At 57.2% G+C, this 24,176-nt stretch overlaps 7 protein-coding genes across 7 annotated transcripts; 3 read left to right on the plus strand and 4 right to left on the minus strand.

Moving 5' to 3' along the window:
• Nucleotides 1–537: 537 nt before the first annotated feature.
• On the minus strand, nucleotides 538–2,177 carry TRIREDRAFT_59508 (uncharacterized protein; the record flags this gene model as incomplete). Its single annotated transcript, XM_006964226.1, has 2 exons — nucleotides 538–1,893; nucleotides 1,953–2,177. 2 exons carry the CDS (start codon nucleotides 2,175–2,177, stop codon nucleotides 538–540), a joined length of 1,581 nt encoding a protein of 526 aa, XP_006964288.1.
• A 1,256-nt stretch (nucleotides 2,178–3,433) lies between these two features.
• TRIREDRAFT_59553 (uncharacterized protein) lies at nucleotides 3,434–4,338 on the minus strand (the record flags this gene model as incomplete). The annotated part of the gene is made up of 2 exons (XM_006964227.1): nucleotides 3,434–3,912; nucleotides 4,128–4,338. The coding sequence occupies 2 exons, from the start codon at nucleotides 4,336–4,338 to the stop codon at nucleotides 3,434–3,436; spliced, it is 690 nt and encodes a 229-aa protein (XP_006964289.1).
• A 7,389-nt stretch (nucleotides 4,339–11,727) lies between these two features.
• Nucleotides 11,728–13,173, plus strand: TRIREDRAFT_124302 (response regulator receiver; the record flags this gene model as incomplete). Its single annotated transcript, XM_006964069.1, has 2 exons — nucleotides 11,728–12,891; nucleotides 12,976–13,173. The coding sequence occupies 2 exons, from the start codon at nucleotides 11,728–11,730 to the stop codon at nucleotides 13,171–13,173; spliced, it is 1,362 nt and encodes a 453-aa protein (XP_006964131.1).
• Nucleotides 13,174–14,263: 1,090 nt separating this feature from the next.
• Nucleotides 14,264–15,628, plus strand: TRIREDRAFT_76752 (uncharacterized protein; the record flags this gene model as incomplete). Its single annotated transcript, XM_006964070.1, has 2 exons — nucleotides 14,264–14,792; nucleotides 15,086–15,628. The coding sequence occupies exons 1-2, from the start codon at nucleotides 14,370–14,372 to the stop codon at nucleotides 15,626–15,628; spliced, it is 966 nt and encodes a 321-aa protein (XP_006964132.1). The 5' UTR covers nucleotides 14,264–14,369.
• Nucleotides 15,629–15,914: 286 nt separating this feature from the next.
• Nucleotides 15,915–16,785, minus strand: TRIREDRAFT_121175 (uncharacterized protein; the record flags this gene model as incomplete). Its single annotated transcript, XM_006964228.1, has 2 exons — nucleotides 15,915–16,050; nucleotides 16,133–16,785. 2 exons carry the CDS (start codon nucleotides 16,780–16,782, stop codon nucleotides 15,915–15,917), a joined length of 786 nt encoding a protein of 261 aa, XP_006964290.1.
• Nucleotides 16,786–17,849: 1,064 nt separating this feature from the next.
• On the plus strand, nucleotides 17,850–19,397 carry TRIREDRAFT_105956 (glycoside hydrolase family 13; the record flags this gene model as incomplete). Its single annotated transcript, XM_006964071.1, has 3 exons — nucleotides 17,850–18,108; nucleotides 18,210–18,319; nucleotides 18,375–19,397. The coding sequence occupies 3 exons, from the start codon at nucleotides 17,850–17,852 to the stop codon at nucleotides 19,395–19,397; spliced, it is 1,392 nt and encodes a 463-aa protein (XP_006964133.1).
• Nucleotides 19,398–20,289: 892 nt separating this feature from the next.
• Nucleotides 20,290–24,176, minus strand: TRIREDRAFT_59384 (histidine kinase; the record flags this gene model as incomplete). The annotated part of the gene is made up of 5 exons (XM_006964229.1): nucleotides 20,290–20,789; nucleotides 20,862–21,025; nucleotides 21,139–22,976; nucleotides 23,121–23,122; nucleotides 23,225–24,176. The coding sequence occupies 5 exons, from the start codon at nucleotides 24,174–24,176 to the stop codon at nucleotides 20,290–20,292; spliced, it is 3,456 nt and encodes a 1,151-aa protein (XP_006964291.1).

The raw sequence follows: 24,176 nt of genomic DNA on the forward strand, positions 1-24,176 counted from the left end.
CAAGAGAGAGAGAGAGAGATAAAGGAAAGAGAAAAGGGTAGGGGAAAAAAAAAGAAAGAAAGAAAGAAAGAAAAAAGAAAAGAGGCAAAATAGAAAAAAAAGAAGCTCAACTGGACAGGAAACAACCTGGCAAAAGAAAAGAAACAAAGGGAAGGGGACCAGTCATCACAAAAATAAGAACAAGCATAGAGGGAGAGATGCAACGAAAAGAAGCTGAAAGGTCAGGGAGGAGGAGAAACTCACGGCGAATACGCCTTTTTTTCCATTTCAAAGCCCAACCTACTGAGCGTCTCAACCTCTACCATACCCACCTCCACGATTTTGACTTGCGCTCGCACAACAGGAACGTATGTATTCTCTCCCACTCTTTCTAATTCAAGAGACACTCGCAAGGGTTACATGTTCTGACACTGATTTAGCACCAAAGATTCAGGATCACATCGTGTTCAAAATCTCTTCAAACATATCCACGAGCTCGCGGACATGTACGAATCTGCAGATTGAGTTCGAAGTCGTAATATCGCTACAACCGAATGACTACGTCTCCAGTTCGGCAGCCAAACTCTCCCAAAACGCACATCGACTCATCTGAGCCTGCGGGACAGCCTCAACAACTGTGTTATTGTTGTTGATTACAAGCCTCTGTCCTCCAGCCTGCCCGTTCCATTGCGGCCACGAAGTCGAACCGGAAAATGCAAAAGTGTTCGGATTCAACGACCGGACAAACGATATGTAGTTCCCTTGCAGGCGAGCCACATTGGTTTGGTCAGAGTCCTCGAAACCTCCGCCAAACACTGCGCCGAGATCGAAACCATGAGGAACGCCGACTCCGTTTGCAATGTTGCTCTGGGTCAATACATTGAAGCGATATGTCCAGATTGGTTGCCCGGCCTGTACGAAATACTTGCCAAAGTTGAGCCCAACACAAGTGACGAGCACATCTCCATAAGCAAGCTCAGCAGCAGGGAACCAGGCAGCATGCCCGTTGAACGGAGGTTCGATGTTCTCGGGATACTGCTGAATGATGGCAGACGTGTTCTGACTCGTCAAGCGTGGGTAGTTGTTCTGAAAGAAAGTCTCGATCTCTTCGGGCGATGACGCGTTGGGGGCGCCCAGGGTTGTTCCCTCATCCGTGACGCTGCCAAAGAACACGGGCACCTTGACAAATTTTCCGGTCTGGAAGGCCTCATACGCAGTGGTCTGCAGAAACACACCATCAACGCAAGGAACATACGGGTAGTTTGGAGCATTCGGCCTTCCGGGATAGACAATGGGCACGTTGAACCGTTGCAGCGCCGTAGTGCTGAGGCTTCGAAGGCAAGACAGGGAATCAGAGCTGGAGCTGCATCCAGCATTGCCCACCAGAGCATCATACTGGAACTGGATCTCCGACACCTTGGGCTGGGTGATTGCGGGAAGAGACTCGAACATGGCTCCTACAAAGAGACCTTGGTTCTTGCCTCCAAATGAAGCGAGCTGCAGTGATGCCGCCTCTGCACCCGCGCTCTGCCCATGGAGGACGACATGAGCCGGGTCACCGCCAAACTGAGCAATGTGTTGTTGCACCCACAGCAGAGCGGCCTGCTGGTCATAGAGGCCGGCGTTTGCTACTCCGTTGGCCTGGATCTGAGAACTGGCCAGGAAACCAAAGATTCCCACTCGGTAGTTGAGCGTTACCAAGACGATTTTGTTTCCCGAGTTGGCCACCGCTCCACTGCCATCTGTTCCTGCGGAAGCCAAGCTCTCAAATCCACCACCTTGGATGAATACCCAGACGGGTAGCTTGGAGTCGGGACCAGCACCTGAAGGAGCCCATACGTTGACGAAGAGGCAGTCCTCGCTCTGTCCCTGCGGCGATGGCCCGGCGTTTACGGCCATGCAGACGGGACCAAACTGGGCACGATAGCATCAGCCATGAGGAGAATCATCATGAGGACGGACTGGAAACACACTTGAGAGGCCGACTGGACTCCAGACACTGTGGGAGGGGGCGATGGGGCTTTCCATCTCAGATCTCCTGTCGGTGCTGCGGCGAACCGCATACCCAGGAACCTGTTAACTCCACCAGATGACGAGCCTTGATATGTGGCATATCCGAGGTTCACGACTGGTGATTGTGCGGTCACAGCAGCCCCTGAGCACAACAAAGTGCAGGCCAGTTTGAGGGAAACGTGCATATTGACGAATGGCTTTTACGATACACACCGAGTACCGGTGTCTCTCTCCCAAGCCGATCTGGTCCTCCGACCTCACCATCTCTCGGCACCGCACTATATTTATACATACTCCTTTCCCAATGTCGGAGGGCGCAGGCCCATAATCCCGTCGGATCGGCGAACAATGCGTGCTGACGGCAGACGCCTACAGCCCCTGTCACCAAGGTTTCGGGCAGCATGTCATTGCGGTGAGGTTGACGACCACAGAATTGGAGTTCGGTTCATGTTTCCCGCCCCGCAATCCAGCCTCACGCAGAGTTTGAAGATTGAATACCACTTGCCTGTTTCTTGCAAACTTGGAACAGTGCCGGCTAAAGTCATATTCACCGACGGATACGAAGTGTCAACTTTGTTCTCGCACGACGAATCTCCGGGGGTGATTGAGTGGTGAACCAGATGGTGATCGAACAAAGACACACGCTCCGCGGCCGCTCAGATCCAGACCATAGCTTTGCATTGGCGCCAAATCTCTTGTTGCCAGTGATGGGCTTGTGCTACACGGCAGAGACTGAAGCACAGGTTATGGCTGGATGTTCTGTGGAGAGTATTATCTCTTGTCTCAATCAGGCAGGTCAAACAGAGCTCTTGGTAGTAGTTCGACCGCGGAATATTCGGCTTCTCTGCATGGCGGCTACGTCACGCCTTATGCAGTGCCACTCTTGCTGTAATGCACACGAGATGGGATGGCAAGCTACATGCACGAATGTGGCCAGACACGAGCAGGTGATACGCCAACGCCGTTGGATGTCAAGGACATATCAGAGGAGTGAAGAGCTAGAACGGGGCCGAGGATGACGCCGTTGCCTGAAGCTCGGAGGCGGAAAGCAGAGATCATGGTTTGCAACTGATGGCATGACTACCCTGTGGCCCGTTTTGTGGCGGGTATGGATGAAGAATCACGATTGACGTCAACCAACGACTTGGCCAGACGCAGGCCTTTACGGACACAGAATTGTACTGGCGCGGTCTTGGGCGAGAACCGACAGACAGACTTTTACGAGCAGACCATCACGGCATGGGACTCTACGATATGACATAAGGTAGCCTTGCACGACACGGTATGGCACGCAATGAACGACAACCTTCGGCGAGATGCTTGCAGCACTTTCCTGCTCTGCGATACTGGACCTTGCGAAATTCATTTTCGACAACCCAGAGAGTTTCTTTCCTTAGCCAGCTCTCAGTCAAAGCAGTCGACAAGACGGAAACGTTTCGACTCAAAAGTCTTGTATGCCCGTCTCTCCTCGCCTGACAGGAGACTGCGAGGCACAGTCCGCCCAGCTTGGCTCTTCGTTATCGAACCAGGCGTCTTCGGCATCCCGGATGGCCATGGTGTCATACTGGTCATTATCGTCGACTTGGCTGTAGTCGAATTCTTCATCCATCCCCTCCACAAAGCGGGCCTCGAGGTAGGCATGCCACAGTTGCATGCCATGCTCTTTGTTTTCTGCCTCGGCATCCCAGGCATTGGTACCTACGCCCCCGTCGCCCACCACTTTCGAACTGTCCGGATCCAGACTGCTGCTGCTGCTATGGCCATTGGGCTGCTCGGCTGACTGATGGACGTTGGCGAGCTTGGTCTCGCCTCTGATGAGGTCCGCTTCGAGAGTGCGACCATAACCCTTGGCCTTTCCATCTGCCTCACGCTCGGCTGGAGTTTGGAATCTCTTGACGAGGCGCTCGTACAAGATAGGATCTACATCACACCGCAGGATTGTTGGCTTTCTGATTGATTCAATCTTTTCATTTTTTCTCTTTTTCTTCTGGAGGGGGAGGGAGGGATTGGGGGCAGGTGTTCTGCCAGTGCTCTTTCTCACTCGCTTGTTCGTGAGTGTCACGGAATTCTCGACGTGATCGAGGGAAATCTCCAAGGAGGGGGAGAGACAAGAAATATGAGATGGGATGACATACCAGCAAGTTCATGATCCAGGCTGTCAAAATACGACGGCGTCTTCACCAGGTACTCGTGACGGCGATTCCGCACCCCGAGGCGAACGAGCTTAGCGGGCGTCCTGAGGCGTCGGGGAAAAGGCCTGTCTCGGGCGATATGAGGATCCCTGTCATCGGGAGTAGTAGCTTCCGCCGGCAGATCGGGGGAGGGCGACGACACCGACGCCGGCATGATGGACGGCGCTGCCGCTGTCGAGAGGAGAGAGTGCTGTGGTGGTGCCGTGACAGCCCCACGGAGGAGAGAGGATACCACGGCACTGGAGGGCTCGAGGTTGGTGATGATGAAGCTGACGAAGCTGGCTGGCTGCAGCACGCTTTGCCGGATTTCGAGGCGGCTGTTGCTGGCTGGCTGGCTTGTCTGTCTGACCTACGGCCCAGTGACGTGCGCGCGGGTGAGACAGTGAGGCTGCAGACCTGCCGAGATCAGATTCGTTGGATGTTGACGAGACAACGCAGAGGATGGCGAGACAGCACGCGGATAGGTTCGGGAGCTTGTGTGCTGGCACTTGCAATGCAGGTACGAAGCAGATGCTGTTACGAATGCCATTGTGCAGCAAGAGCTCGAGTGGGGGGAGCCACGGAATGACTGCCCTGGTCCCGCTTTTCCCGATCACCAACAAAGTGCATCTACGAAAGATGGGCAGCCGCCTGCTGCGTGCTGCGTACATTGGTAGGTACTGTACTGTACAGTGCCGACAGATACCTACCTGGAGCAACTCGGCTGGCGCAGGATATGGCGGGTGTCATTTCTGGGGGGGATCTGAAAGTGTGAGATGCTGAACTTGGCACTGTCAAGTGTTCAAGTGTGCTGATGTACCCCTGGTGAATCTCTCTCCCTGCCCTGAATGCAGGTCGCAGCTCGATTCAAGGCCGTGGACGCAAGAGCGGAGGCATTCACTCGATTGCATCAAGGGCTCGCAGCTTCCGCAGCGTGCACTCGCAGCAGCCACCAGAGAAGCCTTGGTATTACGGAGGGGCTGCTGTGAAGAAGACTACCGTACCTTGATACCTACTAGGTAGCTGAGTACTACCTCCAGCCATACAAGTACTCTATTTCGACTTGACAAGATCATCGCGCCCCTCCCAGAGATCGAGGCGTGCGTTGACTCTTTTTGACTCTCCTCGTCTGTCTCTGTCAAGGTGGTCCTCTCTGGTCCGCAGCAGGGTAGCTACCTACCTATGGGGCGTCTCCGGCAGGGGAAGAGAGGGAAGAGGGCCCATGGAAGAGATGTGGAACGAGGGGGAATCTGAAAGAAGCGATATCTCACAAGATGGCACACAGGGCACATGGAGAAGCTACGAATGCCGCTGGACAGCATCGTCAAGATGGTGATCGTGGACCTAAGCGAGCATTTGGATGCGTCGCTTGGGATGCCCTCCCTCACCATCTGGTGGCAATGTCAACAATACATCGAGCCTCGACACGGTACCGGTACAAGCGCAGCAAACCTGGCGGGAATCTTCAGAGGCCGCAGTCAATTCGGACCGCTTTGAGACTGGTGGCTGACCGAGCTGCTGTTTTGTGATGCATCACATTGTCCCATCCATACCCGTCAACTCTTGGATTGACGTTTCAGCGGCAAGGCGGCATTTCCTTTCCATGCTGCCGCTTGCTAGGCCACAGAGACCTGTCGTCCTCTGACGAGTACGCAGGCGAGGAGATCAAAAGCGGCCCTGCAAGCAATGCCCTGTGGCTTCACAGGGAAAGCCCTACAAAGGGCCATGTCTGATGCCATGCAAGGCTCGTTGTGAGCTGGGCACTGGCAGCAGGACAGGCCAGCCTTGGAGCCTCACAGGCCAGTGCCCTCGTACGATGATTGCAGCAGTAGCCCATGCGCGCACCAACGCCCGCACAGCTCGAGCCAGGCCGTGGCGCCTGTTGTGACACACACAGCCATTTTACATGTGTGAGGGGGGGTTTCGCTGTTAAACGTCCAGTCACTGCGAGACACAACCCTCTGCTGCTGCGATTTGAGCAGAGCCATGGAGTAACGCTACCAGTGGCATCGCAGAGCGGCAATCCGTTTGCATGCTCTGCCCCCCTCCTAGAGCTGATCACTGGGTGATGGCTGGCTGCTGTGCATATCTGGCACTTCCAAGTTGAGCCTCGTGCTTGCTCGCTTCATGCACCAGAGCAGGACTTGGACGGGGCGGGTTGGCTGCGTTGCAACCACAGGGTCGACAGTCGACAGGGCTAGGCGGAACGGCGGCCATCATGAAGCGGCACATACGAGTACACACCTACCCAGGGCGGCGCATCCCTAGGTAGGGACTTCTCGTGTTATCATAGGTCCAGCAGCAGATGCACATGCCGGCTGGCATAATGCTTCGTGCGGCAGACGTGGTGGTATTATCTCGAACAGACCGGACGGACGCACAGCCAGCACCGGGCCAAGCGCAGCGAATGCCCTCCTTTTTCTGTCCATTCCTCTCGATACATGCCTTTTTTTACTTTGACGTTGCATTCGTTTGATCTTAGCTTGACTCCATGCGATGTCGACCCTCCTCCAGGCCATTCTGCGGAGCAACACACACACGTGCATGGCTGTCTCACCCAAGAGCTTAGATGGAGACGGGCATCTCGATCGATGCTTGTTTTTGTGCTCTCGGGCGCATAAAGATGGCAGCCTTCGAAAATGAGACAGTCTATGCCCGCGGCTCCATCGGCCATGACCTCGTCCCGTGGCATGGGTCCATGAGCACAGGGAGGGGGAAAAGCAACGGAAAATCAAGACATGGGCATCGACAAGACGCTCGAATCGAGATTCCACGTTTCATGCGCGAAACCAGTTGTTTGATAGACATGGGCTGTGGACGCTGCCGCGACCAGCAAACACCACGCCTTCCGCCAAATCCAGCACTAATAAAGAAAGACCCGGCGCAGCGCCACCGTTCGACTGCTTCCCCTCTAGTGTACTGCATATTCTGGCGTGGTTGAAGCTGGCCTGGGACTTGTTGGCACTGGTGCCGGTGCTGGCTTGAGGCTTGTCGCGCTTGGATGGATGCCCTCGACGGCCCTTGGCTTGCAGGCGGATGATTTGCCCCCGGCGCATCCGCTTAGGACTGGACGCCTATCACAGGCCCTGTGCCCGTCCATCGTCCTTCGCTCCGGGAGCCCCAACTGGCTGGGCCCGCACGCATCCTCCCTACCCTGGCTTCCCTGGGCTGCCCTTCCGCGTTACCTTTCCCATCTGTTCCCCCCCCCCCCCCCCCCCCTTCGCTCTGTCCCCTGTAGCCGGTGCTGGAGCTTCAGCGGCTGTCATTGAATAGAGGAGCAACCACCTGAGCTAGCATCGGAACAACGAGCACGACCAAGGGCGGGCGACCGTGACGGCGGCAGCGGCCACCTGGGTTGGTTTGGCATGAACCACCGGGATGTTGTCTCGTTCACCTCGAGGTGGCGCTGTACAAGACTGTACCAGAGGTACTTTCTTCATTGTAGGGAGATCACTTACAGGATAGGTACCAGGCAAGCAAGCACATGCACCAAGCTTGGAGCCGAAACGGAGCCAGCCACTGCGGAGCATCAGGACACACAATGCTAGGTACTAGCTAGCTTGAGCACATCTTGCGAAGTTGGCCTGGAACTTGGACTTGGACTCGGACTCGGATTGGGATGGGGACGCGGACGGGGACATGGGGAGTGAGGAGAGGAGAAGCTTGAGCTTGGGGGGGATCGAGAAGGGAAAAAAAGGGTCGCTCCATGCTAGGCGATGCGAGTCAAGGCATGGATGGGATAGCGCTTCCACTCCCCTACAAGGATCAGATCAAGGCCGACTTTGCCCATTCGCGTGGCCTTGCTTGCCCAATCCATGGCGGTCCATCCCATACAGGCATCGAGGACATGCATCGCACAGGTTGTTTGATGCACTCAAGCCTGGATCAATCAGAGACATCAACCTTCGGTGATACGATCCCTACCTAGTACCTGGGTACCTACTTTATGCCCTGCGTGAATGCCTCGGCGGTCTCTTGTCGCTCACGGTGCTCTACCTGTACCTCCGTGTCAACATTACTGCTGGCTGGCGACAAGTACATACCTACCTGCTGTGCTGTACCTATTCATTCACCTCATTCACCCACCCATGCAGCATCAACGGCTACCTACCCCTGTCGGCAGCCATCAATCCCTGTCCCCCGTACATGCTCCCGTCCAGGGCTTGTACCGGTACCTGTGCCTGCGCCGGCCTGTCCCAGGCTGTCCTTGGATCCATTGGCTGCAGCTCGTTTGGCGTGGTTCCATTCCGTTTGGCTCGTCGCCTGCCAGGGAAAGCAGGCAAGGCAAGGCAAGGCAAGGCAAGGCAAAGGTAATAAGGTCAGGCAAGGCGGGCAAGGCACGGCTCCTCGTTCGACGGCCAGCACAAAAGCGCACCCACTGCAGAACAGCTCAATCACTGCAACCACCAGGTACTGCCACCAACTTGGAAGCACCTACATACCTACCAAGGTACCTACCTACCTACGTACTGTACTGCCGTTCCGCACCGTACCGTGCCAGCAGCGTTCTTGCTGACTGGAGCCATCACTCGCATAACAACTGCTGCACTGATTCATCTTGTCGCCTTGCCTCCCCTCCTCGAGCCCCAAACGACCACGCGAGAGCAGGAGCAACGAGTCCAAGCGCCCAGGATACGACTGATCATGCGAGGTGCATGCGCGGTCGTGATGCCCTAAGGGTTGGCGGCGTTTGTTTTCCAGCTCCTCGTCTGGTCCGACAGCCTCTTCTCTCCTCGACTCGCCCCGACCCCCATCTGCCATCTGCCATCTGCCATCTGCCATCTGCCACCTGCCTGCCACCAACTCTCTCCTCCTCTCTCCTCCTCTCTCCCCTCCCCTTGTCTTCTCTACCTCTCCGTCAACTTTCTCGATTATCGACTCTCAAACATCGACACTCGACACTCGTTCTCTCACACTGCCTCATATTCGGGACTTCTTCCTCCGAACTCTCACTCTTCCCTTCTTTTCCCATCTGTTTGACCTGCATCTCGTTTTGTGTCCTTCCTTCATTCTCCCCATTCGTTTTTCCCTTCTTCTTCTTTAATCACTTGTTGCCCAGCAGCCGCTCGTCAGTCATAACGCATACTCAACTCGAGTAATTTATTTTCTTTATTTTGATTTCTTTTGCCTCTTTTTCTCGTCGTCTTCTCTCGGCTCATCTCCTGGTCCCTTGCCCTCTCTGTTTCTCGGATAATCTCCAGGACTCGCCAGATCCCGACTCTCTAATCTCCGCCCCTCGCAGCCTCTTTGCCTCTCGAGAGTGGCCCCCCTGGTCTCTTTTGCATGGCCCTCATCTTGCTTGCGCCTGCTCCTGCTGCCGCTTCCGCTTCTGCTTACGGGCAGCAAACGAGGCTCAAGGAGGATGGCGCCGGATATCGCCAACAAGCTCAAGAACACGCTGTTCAGGCGGCGACGGCGTGAGTCCTCGGCGTCGACACTCGAGGGGCCTGAGTCTTCGTCGCCTCCAGTGACGCCCGGCAACGGCACCAGCCTGAGAAGACCCTCGTTCCCATTCCCACGTGAGCCCTCAACCCAGACGCCGACGCCGTCTCTGGAGCTGATGACGGGGGACGGAGAAGTAGGAATAGGAGGCTGCGGCAGCGCCGGCGGCGACGAACACAGTGACGCCGGTGAGTCTGCCCTGACGGGCAACGACGCTGAACAGCGCAGCACGAGGCAGCATTGGAGGATGTGGCAGAGGTCCAAGCAGGGTGCCGACGCCGAGAAACGAAGCAGCCTCCCCGAAAGCGTGGTCTCAAATCATCTCTCGCCCGTCTCTCCTGTGTCGCCAACATCCCCAGCACCAGTGGCGCCAGCAGAAGCAACCGCCGCACCGCAGCTGCCGAACGAAGCCCAGGCCATGGAGGTCGGCAGCGTCGACACGGCAAAGGGGGAGGACGATGGCCACGAGCCCAAGGACAGCGTGCAACACCAAGGCCAGCACGAGGACGGCGACGTGAGCCCGGAAGCAGAGCCAGACGTGGAGGCGGCTGCTGGCTCAACCGACTCTGCTGCTGCCGACTCCAGCACCCTGCCAGGGGAGCTCCAGGCACTCTTACAGGCATCGCAAGCGCTAGACCAGCGACAAGCACAGCGCCCGACCACGCCAGGGGTCCCCGTTCAGGACCCGAGCCCGCCACGAAGCCCAATGGGTCAGGACGCGAGCCTCGAGAGGGAGCCCGACCAGAGCCAGCTCGATGAACCAGGCCAGTCGGCTAGTATTACAACTACTGCCAACGACCAGGGAGCTATTGCTGGCACCGACGCTGCTAGTGCCAGCCCCGGTGCTCGTATTGCTGGTGCTGGTGCTGCCGCCGCCGCCGCATGCGGTACTGGTACAAGCAATAATACAGCGGGCACAAGCACGAGCACGAGCACGAGCGCGAGCAGCACAGGCGGAGGCGGAGGCGGCGCCGTTGCGGCGGCTTCTGCTGGCCCCATTCCTGGCGGCGATCTGCAGCAGAAACAAAGACAGCAGCAGAGACAGGTGCAGAAACGCCCACGCCAGACAGCGCCACCGTTTTCGCTTCCATCTCCTCCTTTGCCAACGCCATCGCTGCTGACTTTTCCACCTCTCGCTCCCCCGACGCCTGGCCCCAGCATCGTGCCCAGCGTCTCGAACCAGCAGCCTCTCGACAGCATCGACGAAGACGAGTCGCAGTCGCCTTCAGCAGAGTCGCACCCGCAGCCGCAGCCGCGCTCGTCGTACCAGCAAGCTCAATCGCACTCGCACCCACACTCGCATCCGCACCCGCACCCGCCCACGCAGCTGCAGCAGCAGCAGCAGCAGCAGCAGCAGCACCAGCAGCAGCAGCAGGCCCCCTCCGCCTTGCCGGCACCTGCTGAGCACGTCGTCGCCACCGCCGGCCGCGGCATCGACGCTCCGCCCACGCCCGGCGCCGACCATGGCCCACTGAGCCTGACTTCCGCATCGTCTGCACTCCCAGCTTCTTCAGTCGTCAATCCTGCGGAAGCCGAGGCGGGACAGCTGCCCACCAAGCCACTGCCGAATTCCGTGCCACCTCGTGCCTCCTCCATCTCTGCCGAAAACCCTGTCGCCGCCACCTCCCTGACCTCCACGCGCCCCTCTGCGCCGCCTCGCCGAGCAAGTCGCGATCCCAACCAGACTGTCACCTTTGACGAATCGGCCGATAAGCCTTCGTCCGCCAAGAACAGTAGCCGCGACACACGCATCGCGACTGCCTCGTCTCACGCCGCCCTCGACTATTCCTCATCGTTCGCCGCTCAGTCCGCCCTCTCCCGCTACCGCGCCGACGTGGAATATTCGCCATCGATCGCCGACCTCGCCGACCTCGTCGATTTCGATGCCGGCAGCATGGTCGAGTCCACGCGCAAGATCTGGGTCACGAGACCCAAAGCCTCCCCCACCCGAGTCACCATCAACCTCAACGACCTCGTCGACGATGTGCGCGACATGATCCTCCGGAAGTACGGCAACACGCTGGGCAAGACATTCGACTCGCCCGATCTCAGTCTGCGCATCCAGGCCCGCGAGGGACCCGAATACAGCCAACGCAGTCGCATCCTAGGCCCTGAGGAGCACATGGGAAACACCATCGACGAGTATTACCCAGGTGGCCAGACCGTCAAGGAGGCCCTCGTCATCGACATTCCCAGGGCATCGACGACGCCCAGGCCATCTCCGCGGGCGCCACTGCCCCATCCCGGCTCTGCGTCAGCCGGCTACTACGCCGACGATGGGCGTCCCTCCGAGACGGGCGAGGGCTATTTCCAGCTCGTCCCCGGAAACGCGCCCTCGCCTCGCCTCGCCATGGCAGTGCCCGCGGCCAACGGGTCCATCCCCCATTCCATGACAGTCATCAACTCTGGCCATCTCCCCGCCATTCCCTCTCCCGGGAGCGCCAGGCCCCGCGCGCACAGGGACCGCGACCAGCGTCACGACCGCCAGGATTATGCGCGAACCGGAAGGACCCATACACCTTCGCCAAACTACCTCAATGGCGCAGTCGTCGGTGGCACCGGCACCGTCCTGCCCAACTCGGCACCCGCAGCTGCTGCTTCCAACGTCCATGGCGCGCAGCATTATCGCTCGCGGCACTCGCATTCGCGAACCCACTCGAGCTCGTCAGAGCACATTGTGTCGCACCCCAACTCGATGCCAAAGTCTCCGGGACATGAAATGACGTCGGCTCGCATGGGCACTCCCCCGCCCCAGCGGCTGGCGTCTCCTCGTCTGCCCAGCTCACGACCAAAGAAGAGCAAGAGGGGCCAGCAGCAGGAATACCACCACAACCCATCGCCGTCCGTCCTAACTGCCACGGTGCCCCCCATTAGCGTCCTCATTGTCGAAGATAACCCGATCAACCTGAAGCTGCTCGAGGCCTTTGTCAAGCGGCTCAAGGTCCGGTGGCAGACGGCCATGAACGGCAGCGAGGCCGTCAAGAAGTGGAGAAGCGGCGGCTTCCACCTGGTCCTCATGGATATCCAGCTGCCTGGTATGAACGGCCTGGAGGCCACGAGGGAGATTCGCCGTCTGGAAAGGCTCAACAACATTGGCGTCTTTTCTGCGGCGCCGGGCAGCATCCCGGAGACCGCGCCCGCCGAAGAAGAGCTTACCGAGCAAGATCGCCTGGAGAACATTGCTAAGTTCAAGAGTCCCGTTATCATCGTTGCTCTCACGGCCAGCTCGCTGCAGAGCGATCGCCACGAAGCTCTGGCCTCGGGTTGCAACGATTTCTTGACCAAGGTATGTGAACAAATCATTGCATCTGACTTCCCTCGAGACACACAAAGCCGCTGACTTTCTTCTTCTCTCCTTCTCCCGCAAAAGCCTGTCAACTTTGTCTGGCTTGAGCGCAAGGTGATGGAATGGGGGTGTATGCAGGCACTCATCGACTTTGACGGTTGGCGCAAGTGGAAGGACTACTCAGCCAAGGCCGAAGCGATACAAGCTGCCACTAAGAGGGCGCAACAGCAGGCTTATAAAAACAAGGTTAAAAAGAACCGCGCGATCCTGTCGCCATCGTAATCACCAAAGAAACGGGTCGTCTTTTCACCGGAGTCTAGGACTTTTCTTCTTTTTTTTTTTTCTTTCTTTTCTTTTTTTCTCAAAAACAGCTGTTCATACTGGGCGAGGGGCAACCCACAACATGAAAGGGGGGAGGGAAGGGGAATATGACTATATGGAAAAAGGAAGACGAGAGAAAGAAAGTGTTCACGAGGGCGGGTGGATCTAGCGCTGGCTGATATGCCGACCGTGTTCGAACTTTGCTTGTTTCTTGGGCGGATAATGATATCTCTCTCCTTTCACACTATCTTTCTCCTTTGTTATTCTGGCCCGGCAAAAGTGCTATGTATCGCATCAAGGTATGGCGGCGAGCATGCTGAGTATTACATATCCATATATATATATATATATATATATATATACGCTTCCTTCTTGGCGCCGGTTCCGTCGAGTGGCGGCGGGTTTAATCACATAATGCGGGATATCTGTCTCCCAGGCTCTCCCCTGACTGCCACCTTGTTTCCTGCCTCTTGGATTTGGTGACATGTTGGGTCTAGGCATGCAGGAGTTTGTGAGTTCGTATGGCGGAATGACTTGCTGACGGGGACCAAGGAAGGACCCCAGCGGCAGCCCACGGCCAATAGTTTGATGCGGGAAACGATACAGCTACTAGCCATTTGCACGAGTCACAGGCGTTCCGTTGTGATTTTCCCTCATCTTCCTTTCTTTTTGTCTCCCGGCGCTTGTCATTTGTGTGCCAGCACAGCCTGTAATGAGAGCTATTGGAAGCTATTCTGGTACCGTCTGGCTATTTTGAGCTGCGGCTGATGAGGACTATTGCTTAGATAATGGCGTATCTGTCTTGCCCTTGCAGCGGGCTCCCGGTTAGGTGGATTCCCTTGCATGAATTGACCCCTCCCTTCTCTGGCGGATCGGAAGTGGAAGAACGACGCGCCGGAGCCGAAAATTTGTGGACAAGCTCGATATTTTCCCATTTCCAGTCAAGCTGGTGCTCACAAGACAAAACAACAAAAAACACGCCTCGGCGACCTCTGGGCAATTGATTGGAGTCAACTTGTTCTGAGCAGCGAGAATCTCGAATGACTCATTACCATTGATCGGAAAGAAAGGGAAGAAACGGAAAAGGGAGCAGTCGAAAGAGAAGAAAAGCGGGGGAAGGAAAAGAAAAGAAGGAAGAAGGGAAGAAAAAAGCCGCCATGGCGCCCAGATTATCAGCGACGTGTTCGCCGCTGGCCCCCGTGGTCGATGCGTGCCTTGTGCAGTCCTGCAAATCACAATCGGTACCGTTCGCGCGGACCTTCAGCTCGACGCCGTGTCGCCAGAAGATGAGCCGGGCTCGGCAGCAGATGTTCCAGTGGCTCAATGGCAGGGAGGGCTCAGAGTTTGCCGAGCCGCGAGGGCCAAAGTACCTGGGGCCGCTGCAGGATCAGCCGTTTCCCCTCAACCCGCTGTTCCGGAGCCAGCCGGTGCTGGACGAGCACACGAGGGAGCTGATATGGGACAAGGTGATGAAGAGGGGCGAGTCGCTCAAGGCGGTGTCGGCGGAGATGGGCGTCGATGTGAGGAGGGTGGCGGCTGTGGTAAGGCTGAAGGAGGTTGAGAAGCAGTGGCAGAGAGAGGTGAGCTTTTCTTTTTTTTTTTTTTCTCCAATTACCTGTTTCCATTACCCCCCCCTCCCCGACCTTTATTTCCAGTTGGAATTGAGGAGATTATGTGTGCCTTTTGCGTGATGAGACAAATTTCAAAAAATTCGATTAGTCTTGAAGACTTCTTTACAATGGTTAAAAACGATTTATATTCTCTGATGGCACACAAACCTCTCTTCTTTCTTTGCTTTATACTGCTGCCTGTAGCCAGCCACGGAACATCACACTGGACCACGCGGTTGTGCTGACCACTCCATCAAAAACAGGGCAAAAAGCTGGCAACTCCCTATGCCAAGGCCGTCATGAACATGCTGCCCAAGACGTCGTACCGCGAGGGCGAGAAGAACCTGCCGCACGAGCCGGTCAACGAGATCCACGTCCACAAGCTGACGATGCAGCAACTCTTCGTGCCGGTGTCGGAGTCGCGGCACTTTACCCGAGAAGACGCCGCCAAGGCCTTCCACGACAGCATGCTGTCCGTTGACGCGCGATCACCACAGCCCGAGCTCATCAAGATGGAGCGGGAGATTCTTAACGGCAAGAGCCGGCAAGAAAGCCTGGCCAAGTTCAAGGAGGCGACGCAGAACGAGGAGGACAGGGTGGCGCGGCGCATCGCGGGCGAGCAGCGGAGGGAGGAGGAGGCGACGACGAGGGTCAAGACGGACCGCTACGAGTTCCGCTTCAAGGAGATCAACGCAGATGATGTGGGCTACAACGGCCGGTCAAGGAAGGGCACCGGCTGGAGGTATGGAGCGCCGTTTGATGATCGCAAGCGTGGGCTGGTCAAGATTCCTACCTCTGTGCCTTGATATCTGTCATGAGTACAACCTCGTATCAAGGGGACCGCGGGGGGGACATAAGACACGAATTGGGATTGGGCAGAGGGGCGATCCACACAAAGCTGTGTTACCATCGACACATACAGAGGCGCATCGCATACGCCACAAGAGCCGTCCATGTATAACATCCAATGCACACCTATATGCTGTATATACTATACCACAAAATCAGAGAACATGCTATATTCGTCATGACACGTCTAATTCGTAACACATTCAGCCATCTATGGAGGGGCATCGAGACCAAAGTAGCGGGTTAGTTAGCGACAACGAGCTTTTGTCGGAGACGAGCAACTGTCTCTGGCGTGAGTTTGCACTCGTCGATCATGTACTGCTCAGCTGAGCCCCATTCTTCGCGAAGCATGGCCAATGTAGCCATCATGCTCTCTGGTCTATTGCACAATTGTCAGCATCCCAAGGGTCAGCTGCATGCAACGGCGACTGAAGAAAGAGGAAGAAGGCAAAATTGCTAACGTTGAACTCAACATCCTCTCGGCGCCCTCTGGATCACCGTCAAAGGCTGGCATGGAGAGCAACCGCTGGACCAGCCTCGGCTTCGCATCCTTGAGCCCTTCCGTCGTGAGTCCATACTCCCTTGCCACGTCCTCGTCGGGGACACCGCACAAGCTCAGTATCAGGGCGCATAGCACGCCCGTCCTGTCCTTGCCCGCGGTGCAGTGCACCAGTATGGGTCTCTCGGCAGCGGGATCCCACTCGTCGGACGCCAGATACTTGAGCACCGTCGCAAAGGCCGGTGCTCCTGATTTCAGGATGGAGCGGTATGCGTTGACGAAGCCGAGGACGGGATGTGCCGAGGCGTATTCGCGGAAGCGCAGAGCGACCGCCTCGGGGCCGTAGTCGGTGTCTGCGAAGACGGGCGCATGGACGCGACGGGGGCCGCCGGGCCACTGCTCAGAGTACTCGTAGTCGGTCGAGGTGGACGACGGAGAGTGGGCGACTTCGAGGCCGGAGCGGAGGTCGAAGACGGTGTCGATGTTGAGGGCGGCGAGCTCTGGGTTGGCCTCGGTGGGGGGAGCGGCGGAACGGAGGACGAGGCGCGGGCGGAAGATGGAGGGGGCGGCAACGGAGATGTCGCGCAGGTTGGCAATGGGCGGCTTCGACATTGCGTGGGAAGAGGAAGGGGGGGGGGAGACTCTGGATCAGAGGCTGCTGAAAGAGCTGGTGATGGCGGGATGTGGTGGTTTGGGGAGCTGTAGTAGCTACATGTACCTACCTACAGCTGTAGGAAAGGTAGGTACCTCTCGGTGTAAGTTCGACGGCACACGGGTCCAGGTACCACACCAGACAGGACTCGGGACGGAGCAGCAAGCCCGGATCAGTTAAGGTAGGTGGTGACGGGCCGTTTCTGCCGGCAGTTTGTGACACTCGTTAGGCGGTCGGCCCGTTGTCTGTTTTGACCCTTCTCCCCCCCTCCTGTCTCAGCTATAATCCTGCCAATCTTGCCGTCTCTCCACTCAGCTTCGAGAGCTTCTCCAGCTTGGATGCACCCCCCCGCAGTCCCGGTTCGACGCCACCTGTGCGGCGCCTGTGCGACATCGCCAATAGAGGCGCCGAAACCGAGGACGGGCAGGGATGCGATGCCCATGACTCCATGAATCTGGCGCGCCAAAGGAAAAGGGACAATTTCCACCTTTTGGCTTGTGAAGAGAGTAAGCCTGGGCTCTAGGCCTTCTCTTTCGCCGGCCTTGTTTCTCGCCTTGATCTTGCTCTTTTGCTTCGCCGAAGCCTTAACGGCGTGCTGCCTGCTAATATCACACAGGAGGGCTTGTTTCATATGGCTTCTGGCAAATAGCCTTGTCGGAACTGCATCTCGGCCCTTTCGGCCCTTTGTCGGGGGCGCGTGGTTGGCGAGCGACTCAGCAGATCTGGGATCGGCGGCATGGGACTGCCCAGAAGAGGAGGTCTGTATGTAAGTGGTGCGGGCTCTCCTTCGTCAGGCGTGGATATTCATGCTCTTGCCGAGTGGATAGAGTCTGTTTATGCGCCGTGGGCATAGCACTGCTAGCTTTGATGTCGAAAGGGGGGGAAGAGTGGCATGATAGATAATAGGCACTCGTGCTACACATATATAAAGCCGCGAAGTCCCACGTTGGAGGACAGATACTCTCTCGATTCCTGCTGGAAGCAGCTTGTTTCGTTACGGACTCGATCAACCTCGGCAATTTCAATCATGAAGCTCCGGTACGCTCTCCCGCTGCTCTTGCAGCTCTCTTTGCCGGTCCTCTCCGCAGACACCGCCGCCTGGAGGTCCCGCACCATCTACTTTGCCCTGACAGACCGCATCGCTCGTGGAAGCGGTGACACGGGGGGCAGTGCGTGTGGGAACCTGGGGGACTACTGCGGTGGCACGTTCCAGGGCTTGGAGAGCAAGTTGGACTACATCAAGGGCATGGGATTCGATGCCATCTGGATCACACCTGTTGTGACGAGTGAGTCTTTTCATACCTTGCCCTGCCTTGCCTCGCCTCGCCTTGCATGTGTCGCATACAGGCTTCTGGTATGCATAGCTAAACCTGATACCTCTGGACAGACAGTGATGGGGGCTACCATGGCTATTGGGCGGAGGACATCGACTCCATCAACTCTCATTATGGCTCTGCGGACGATCTCAAGAGTCTCGTCAACGCCGCGCATAGCAAGGTATTCCCTTTTGTTCACACCAGACTTCATGATTATCAAAATTAACACAAACCAGGGCTTCTATATGATGGTGGACGTCGTGGCCAACCACATGGGCTACGCCAATATCTCTGACGATAGTCCCTCTCCACTGAACCAGGCCTCGTCGTATCACCCCGAGTGTGATATCGACTACAACAACCAAACCAGCGTCGAGAACTGCTGGATCAGCGGCCTCCCGGATCTCAACACGCAGAGCTCAACCATCCGCAGCCTCTACCAGGACTGGGTCTCCAACCTCGTGTCCACGTACGGCTTCGACGGCGTCCGCATCGACACCGTCAAGCACGTCGAGCAAGACTACTGGCCCGGCTTCGTCAACGCCACCGGCGTCTACTGCATCGGCGAGGTCTTTGACGGAGACCCAAACTACCTGCTGCCCTACGCCAGCCTCATGCCGGGCCTGCTCAACTACGCCATCTACTACCCCATGACGCGCTTCTTCCTCCAGCAGGGCTCCTCGCAGGACATGGTCAACATGCACGACCAGATCGGCAGCATGTTCCCCGACCCGACCGCGCTCGGCACCTTTGTCGACAACCACGACAACCCGCGCTTCCTGAGCATCAAGAACGACACGGCCCTGCTCAAGAACGCGCTGACGTACACCATCCTCTCGCGCGGCATCCCCATCGTCTACTACGGCACCGAGCAGGCCTTCTCGGGCGGCAACGACCCGGCCAACAGGGAGGACCTCTGGCGCAGCGGCTTCAACGCCCAGTCCGACATGTACGACGCCATCTCCAAGCTCACCTACGCCAAGCACGCCGTCGGCGGCCTCGCCGACAACGACCACAAGCACCTGTACGTCGCCGACACGGCCTACGCCTTCAGCCGCGCCGGCGGCAACATGGTGGCCCTGACCACCAACAGCGGCAGCGGGAGCTCGGCCCAGCACTGCTTCGGCACGCAGGTGCCCAACGGCCGCTGGCAGAATGTCTTTGACGAGGGCAATGGGCCGACGTATTCCGCCGACGGCAACGGCCAGCTTTGCTTGAATGTGTCCAACGGTCAGCCCATTGTCTTGCTGTCTTCGTGATTTGGGTATAGTCTACTTCTTTTTTGCGTTTGTACATAGGTACAATCATCATTCTGGTCTACTGCTGTCACATTGTACATACAAGCACACATGTATTCAAGAATACCCACTACTTATTAGGCAAACATGTTTTATAATCATCGGTATATTGATTGTACGACTTGATAAGTAAATAGAGCAAATACCGACGCCCAAGATGTGCGTAACCCGAACCCTAACCGAACCGAACAAACTCGAGAAGATGAAGTGAAATGAAATGAAATGAAAAGAGAAGCACGATTATGATGGAATGGCATCGCATCGTCTTGATTCCGCCTGTAAAGTGCCGTGTACTCCCTTCCCTTTGCCGTGTCCCTACTATGTCTAAGATGGACCTCTGTTTTGCTATGACGAAACCGGCCGTGATCGTGACGAGATGTAAACGAAATATGTCCGATGAAAGGATGTCGCATGTTCGCTCGCTGGCTTGATGTGCTATTGGGGTATGTCGCTCGAGTATCGATCGATCAATGGACAAATCAAATGAAATAGAACCCCGTCAATGCCTGAGAGGACAGGCCGAAAGGCAGGGAGAAAAAAAAAACCGATGCTGGAAAATAGAGAGAGAGAAGGAACAAAGTAAAAAGAAACAATGCGGTCCAGTCCCTATTTCCTTCTGACCTGTGTTGCCTGTGAACCCCCTGTTGTACTGTTGTCCGTGACACCGTGCAATGAATTTTCCCCCCCTTGGGAGATACCACGAAATCTGGAAGAAATCGAACCGCGAAAGACGAAAAAGAAGGACATGAGGCCGTAATATGTGAAGCAATTTAGTTGATAAACTCATAAAAGTCCAATGGCCATATTGATCTTGCAGTAAAGAATAGATGAAAGAAAGAAAATGGGTGTCCCTTTAGGCAACGTGAGTGCCGTTCTTGGTCACCACCAGCAGTGGCTCCTCGGGCAGCAAGCCCCTCGACCGGAGAATCATGCCCAGCTCCTTAAGCTTGACAGGCTTCGTCAAAAACAGGTCGACGCCGCTGCCAAAGGCCTCCTGCTGGGCGCTCTCTGAGGCGAGGCCCGTCAGCGCAAAGATGATGGCCGGCTTGATCTGGTTGTCGCGCTCGTAGGCACGGATGCGGCGCGTAGCTTCGAATCCGTCCATGATGGGCATCGACACGTCCATGAAGATATACTTGCAGTGCTTGGGGTTCGACTTGTACGCGCTCAGGGCCTCGGCGCCGTTGGTAGCCGTGTGGTAGGGCCGGCCCAGCTTCTTCATGTAGATGGAGAGGATGTCGAGGTTGATGCTGTTGTCCTCGACGAGCAGGAACTCGGGCCCTGCCACCGCCTCACAAGAAGCTGCCACCGTATTGTCAGCAAGGCCGAGGCCGGAATCAGGGCCGGGCTCGTCTGCCTTGTCGGGCTTTGCGAAAGCAGACTTATCGCTGCTCTCGGACAAGAGGTTCTGCAGAGCCTGGAGACACGGCGTCGGCGTTGGAAGCTGCGTCTTCACCGTGCTCAGGATGTCGGGGACCACAGGGAGAAACTCCTGCCGCTGGTTGGCTGGTGATAGTGGCGTCGACTTCATTTCGCGGCCGCGTTTAAACGCCATTGCGACGGCTTTGGCGACTTTTCGAGGTGCCAGACTGGAAAGGACGGAAAGCAAAAGGGGGTTAGCAAGGCGATCCAACGCATCCTGTGACTGGGGATATCGAATACTAGAAACGAAGTCACTGCCAATAGGGGTATGTGTACTTACGGCTGGGCAACAAATTCAAAGATCCTGTGCGCCTTGACGCGCTCAAACTGCGCTGCACTCTTGTATGCCACCAGGGTGTTCTTGCACAAGACGACGCAGGGAGGTCCTTGCATGAGGTTCTCCAGCGGAGAGTTGGCGAGCCTGTCCTCGATCCAGATGACGCAATCGGGCTCCTGTTCCTTTGCCTCGGCCTCGGTGATGATGTTGAGGCCCAGCCAGTCACGGCAGATACGCTCAACCTCGGTAAGCAGCTCCGTGTAGCTTCCGTCCAGCATGCGCCGCTTGCCCCGTTTCCCAATGTCGAAGCCCATCAGACGGACACGAAGGCCTGACGCCTCGACAACGTGCTTGTCGAGGTCACCCTCGTTCTCGGCGAGCAAAGGGGTGCCGTCGGGAGGCGTCACTGTCTGCATCAGCGGCAGCGACACTCGCACAATGGTTCCCACGTTGACCTGGCTGTCGACGGTAACACGTCCTCTGAGCTGCGAGGTGATTTGCTTCACGAAGCTGAGGCCCAGGCCGGTCCCGGGCGCGAGGTGGTCCTCCTGGGAGAAGGGCTTGAACAGGTCGTTGCGAAGATAGTCCTCGCCGATGCCTTTGCCCGTGTCGGAAACGACAATGTGGACAATGGCGTCAGCCGACGACTTGCGCTTCGGCTTGGACTGCGTCAAGTGCACCTTGATAGACCCTCTTTGCGTGTACTTGAGAGAGTTGCCGAGCAGGTTCATCACGATGCGTCTGATGGCGCCCGGCTGCGTGTAGAACCTCCAGTTGAACTGGTGGTCGATCTCGAGAAAGACAGTCACCTCTCCCAGCGCAATCTTGCCGTTGGAACCAAGCTCCTCCATGGCCTGCATGGCGTCCAGGCGGCGCATAGCCGTCCAGTCCGACGAATGAGCCGAGTTCTTGTGCTTGGAGAGCTGCAGGGCCATGTGCATGAAGTTGAATCCGGCATAGACACCGTCCATGACTTCCTCGACGATGCCATCCAGTCGAATGTGTTTGTACAGACTGAGCATGCCTTCCTCGACCGACCTGGCCGTGCCTGGTCGCAGCCCACGGGGCTCCGACGTCTGTCCCCCCTGGCGTCTCGTTTGGATAAATCTATTAACCTTGGAGTAGTCGAGGAGGTGGTCGACCGTGTCAACGAGCGTACGGCAGCAGATTTCGATGGTGTGAGCAATGTTGCCCTGGAAGACGGTCAGTTCGGTATCGCGTAGGAGCTCGATACCCAAGACGGCCCCGTGCAAGGGGGAGCGCAGCTCGTGCGAGAGGGAGCTCAGGGCATCCGACTTGGCCTGATTGGCGGCAAACGTCTTCAAGCGGAGCGTCTCTGCAATCGCCAGTATGCTCACGGCCCGGAGGAAGTTGAGCTCTCCTCCCACGGTGAAGATCCGAGTCGGCGTCAGGGTGTAGACGAAGCCTCCCGCGCACCACCTTTGCTTTCTGGGATCCCAGACGGGAACAAAGGCCACGCTCCTGGCCTTGGGAAACACTTGCTGGATGATCTTGCCTTCGTTGTGGCGCGCCCAAGGCCGCCTCTGGCGCTTCGTCTGAGAGGCATCTTCCTGAGGCTGCTGCTGTGGTTCCGGCTGAAGGGGCGAGGCTGCATCCTGGGTAAGATCCGTCAGCCAGCCGTCGTCGTCGGACGAATCGCTCGACTGCAGCTCTCCGTTGACGCCAAAGTTAAAGATGTGCCCCTTGGGGTATCGGTGGAGGAGCTTTGCGAGAAACTTTTGAGGCATGCTGATCCTTTGCAGCGAGCCGTCCTCAAACTTCATGCGGCGGCTCTCCGTGGCTGAGTATCCCAGCACCTGGCAGGTTGGCCACTTGTCAGCCTTTGGCTCGGCGTCGGTGGTGGTACCGTTGGTCGTGGTGCCGTTGCTGGCATCGGCATCTCCAGGTTGAGGCTCGGGCTCTCCGTCGTCGTGCTCGTTGTCACTGCCGCTCTCGTCATCTTCATCATCACTGGTAGTCTCGACGTCTCGGAACGAGGGGTGGCCGGTAGAGCGGCCCTTGCGAGGCCCTCCAGAGCGACTATCATATTCACCAAACGATCCAGGGGTTGCATCGAGGAAGAGGCAACCGTCCGTTTCCAGGGACTCGCGGATGATGATGGCGGCTTCAGAAAACGTGTCGATGACGGGGTTCGGGCCGGGGACGAAGTTGTCAGCCCATTTCGTCTCTGCTGCCGGCTTTCCCGAGCGATCATTCTTGCGATCGAGCCGCTCCCCGTCTGGCGAGAGGGATCGTTCCGAGGCGGGCGTCGAACGGGCGGTTGCTTCGGAGGCGGGCTCCCCGTTGGCGTTGTCGGCGTCTCCCCTGAGACCCTGTCGGGCCAGAAGCAGCGCATCCGGCGTTTCCGTAAACGTCTCCCGGCCAGCAACCGAAGCCCAAGAGGACTCGGTCGCCTTGCCCGCGACAAAGAAGCCGAGGCCTCGAATCATGCGCTCGCTGCGGCGGTATGCCACCTTTGAAAAGTTGGCTTCGAGATGGTCCATGATGGCCATGGAGAGCCTGCGCATCAGATTCGTGTAATGGTCGCTCCATCTCCGGCCAGGCTCGGGGCTGACAACACAGAGCACGCCAATGTTGATGCCCCTCTGCGTTCTGATAGGCACCGACGCGTAGAACCGGTGGCCGCCTCCAGGCCGGCAGTACGGCTTGGCCTTGAAACGGGGGTCAGTGGAGAGATCTGGGACCACGAGGCACGGCAGCTGGTTCGCCTCGCCCTCGTTCTCGCATTGCTCAAACTGGGTTGGGCCCAAGTCGGGGACAGCAGCGTGCTCCCGTGCTTTGTCGAGACGGTCCGACTCAAGAAGAGTATACTCGCACGTGCTCTGGGAGCGAGGGATGGCGGTGCCAACCATCCAAAGACCTAGGTCGACATCATCTGGCGAAGTGAGCAGCGTCCTAGTTGCCTCGGCGACGAAGTACTGATGCTCCACGTCAAAGAGCGAGATGAAGGCTCTCTCGGTGCCCGTCTGGAAAACAGCTAGCTGGGCAAGGGCAGTCAAGACCAAGTCTTGCGAGGGCAT

This window comes from Trichoderma reesei (genome assembly GCF_000167675.1).
Source record: "Trichoderma reesei QM6a unplaced genomic scaffold TRIREscaffold_6, whole genome shotgun sequence".
Classification (NCBI taxonomy): Eukaryota; Fungi; Ascomycota; class Sordariomycetes; order Hypocreales; family Hypocreaceae; genus Trichoderma; species Trichoderma reesei.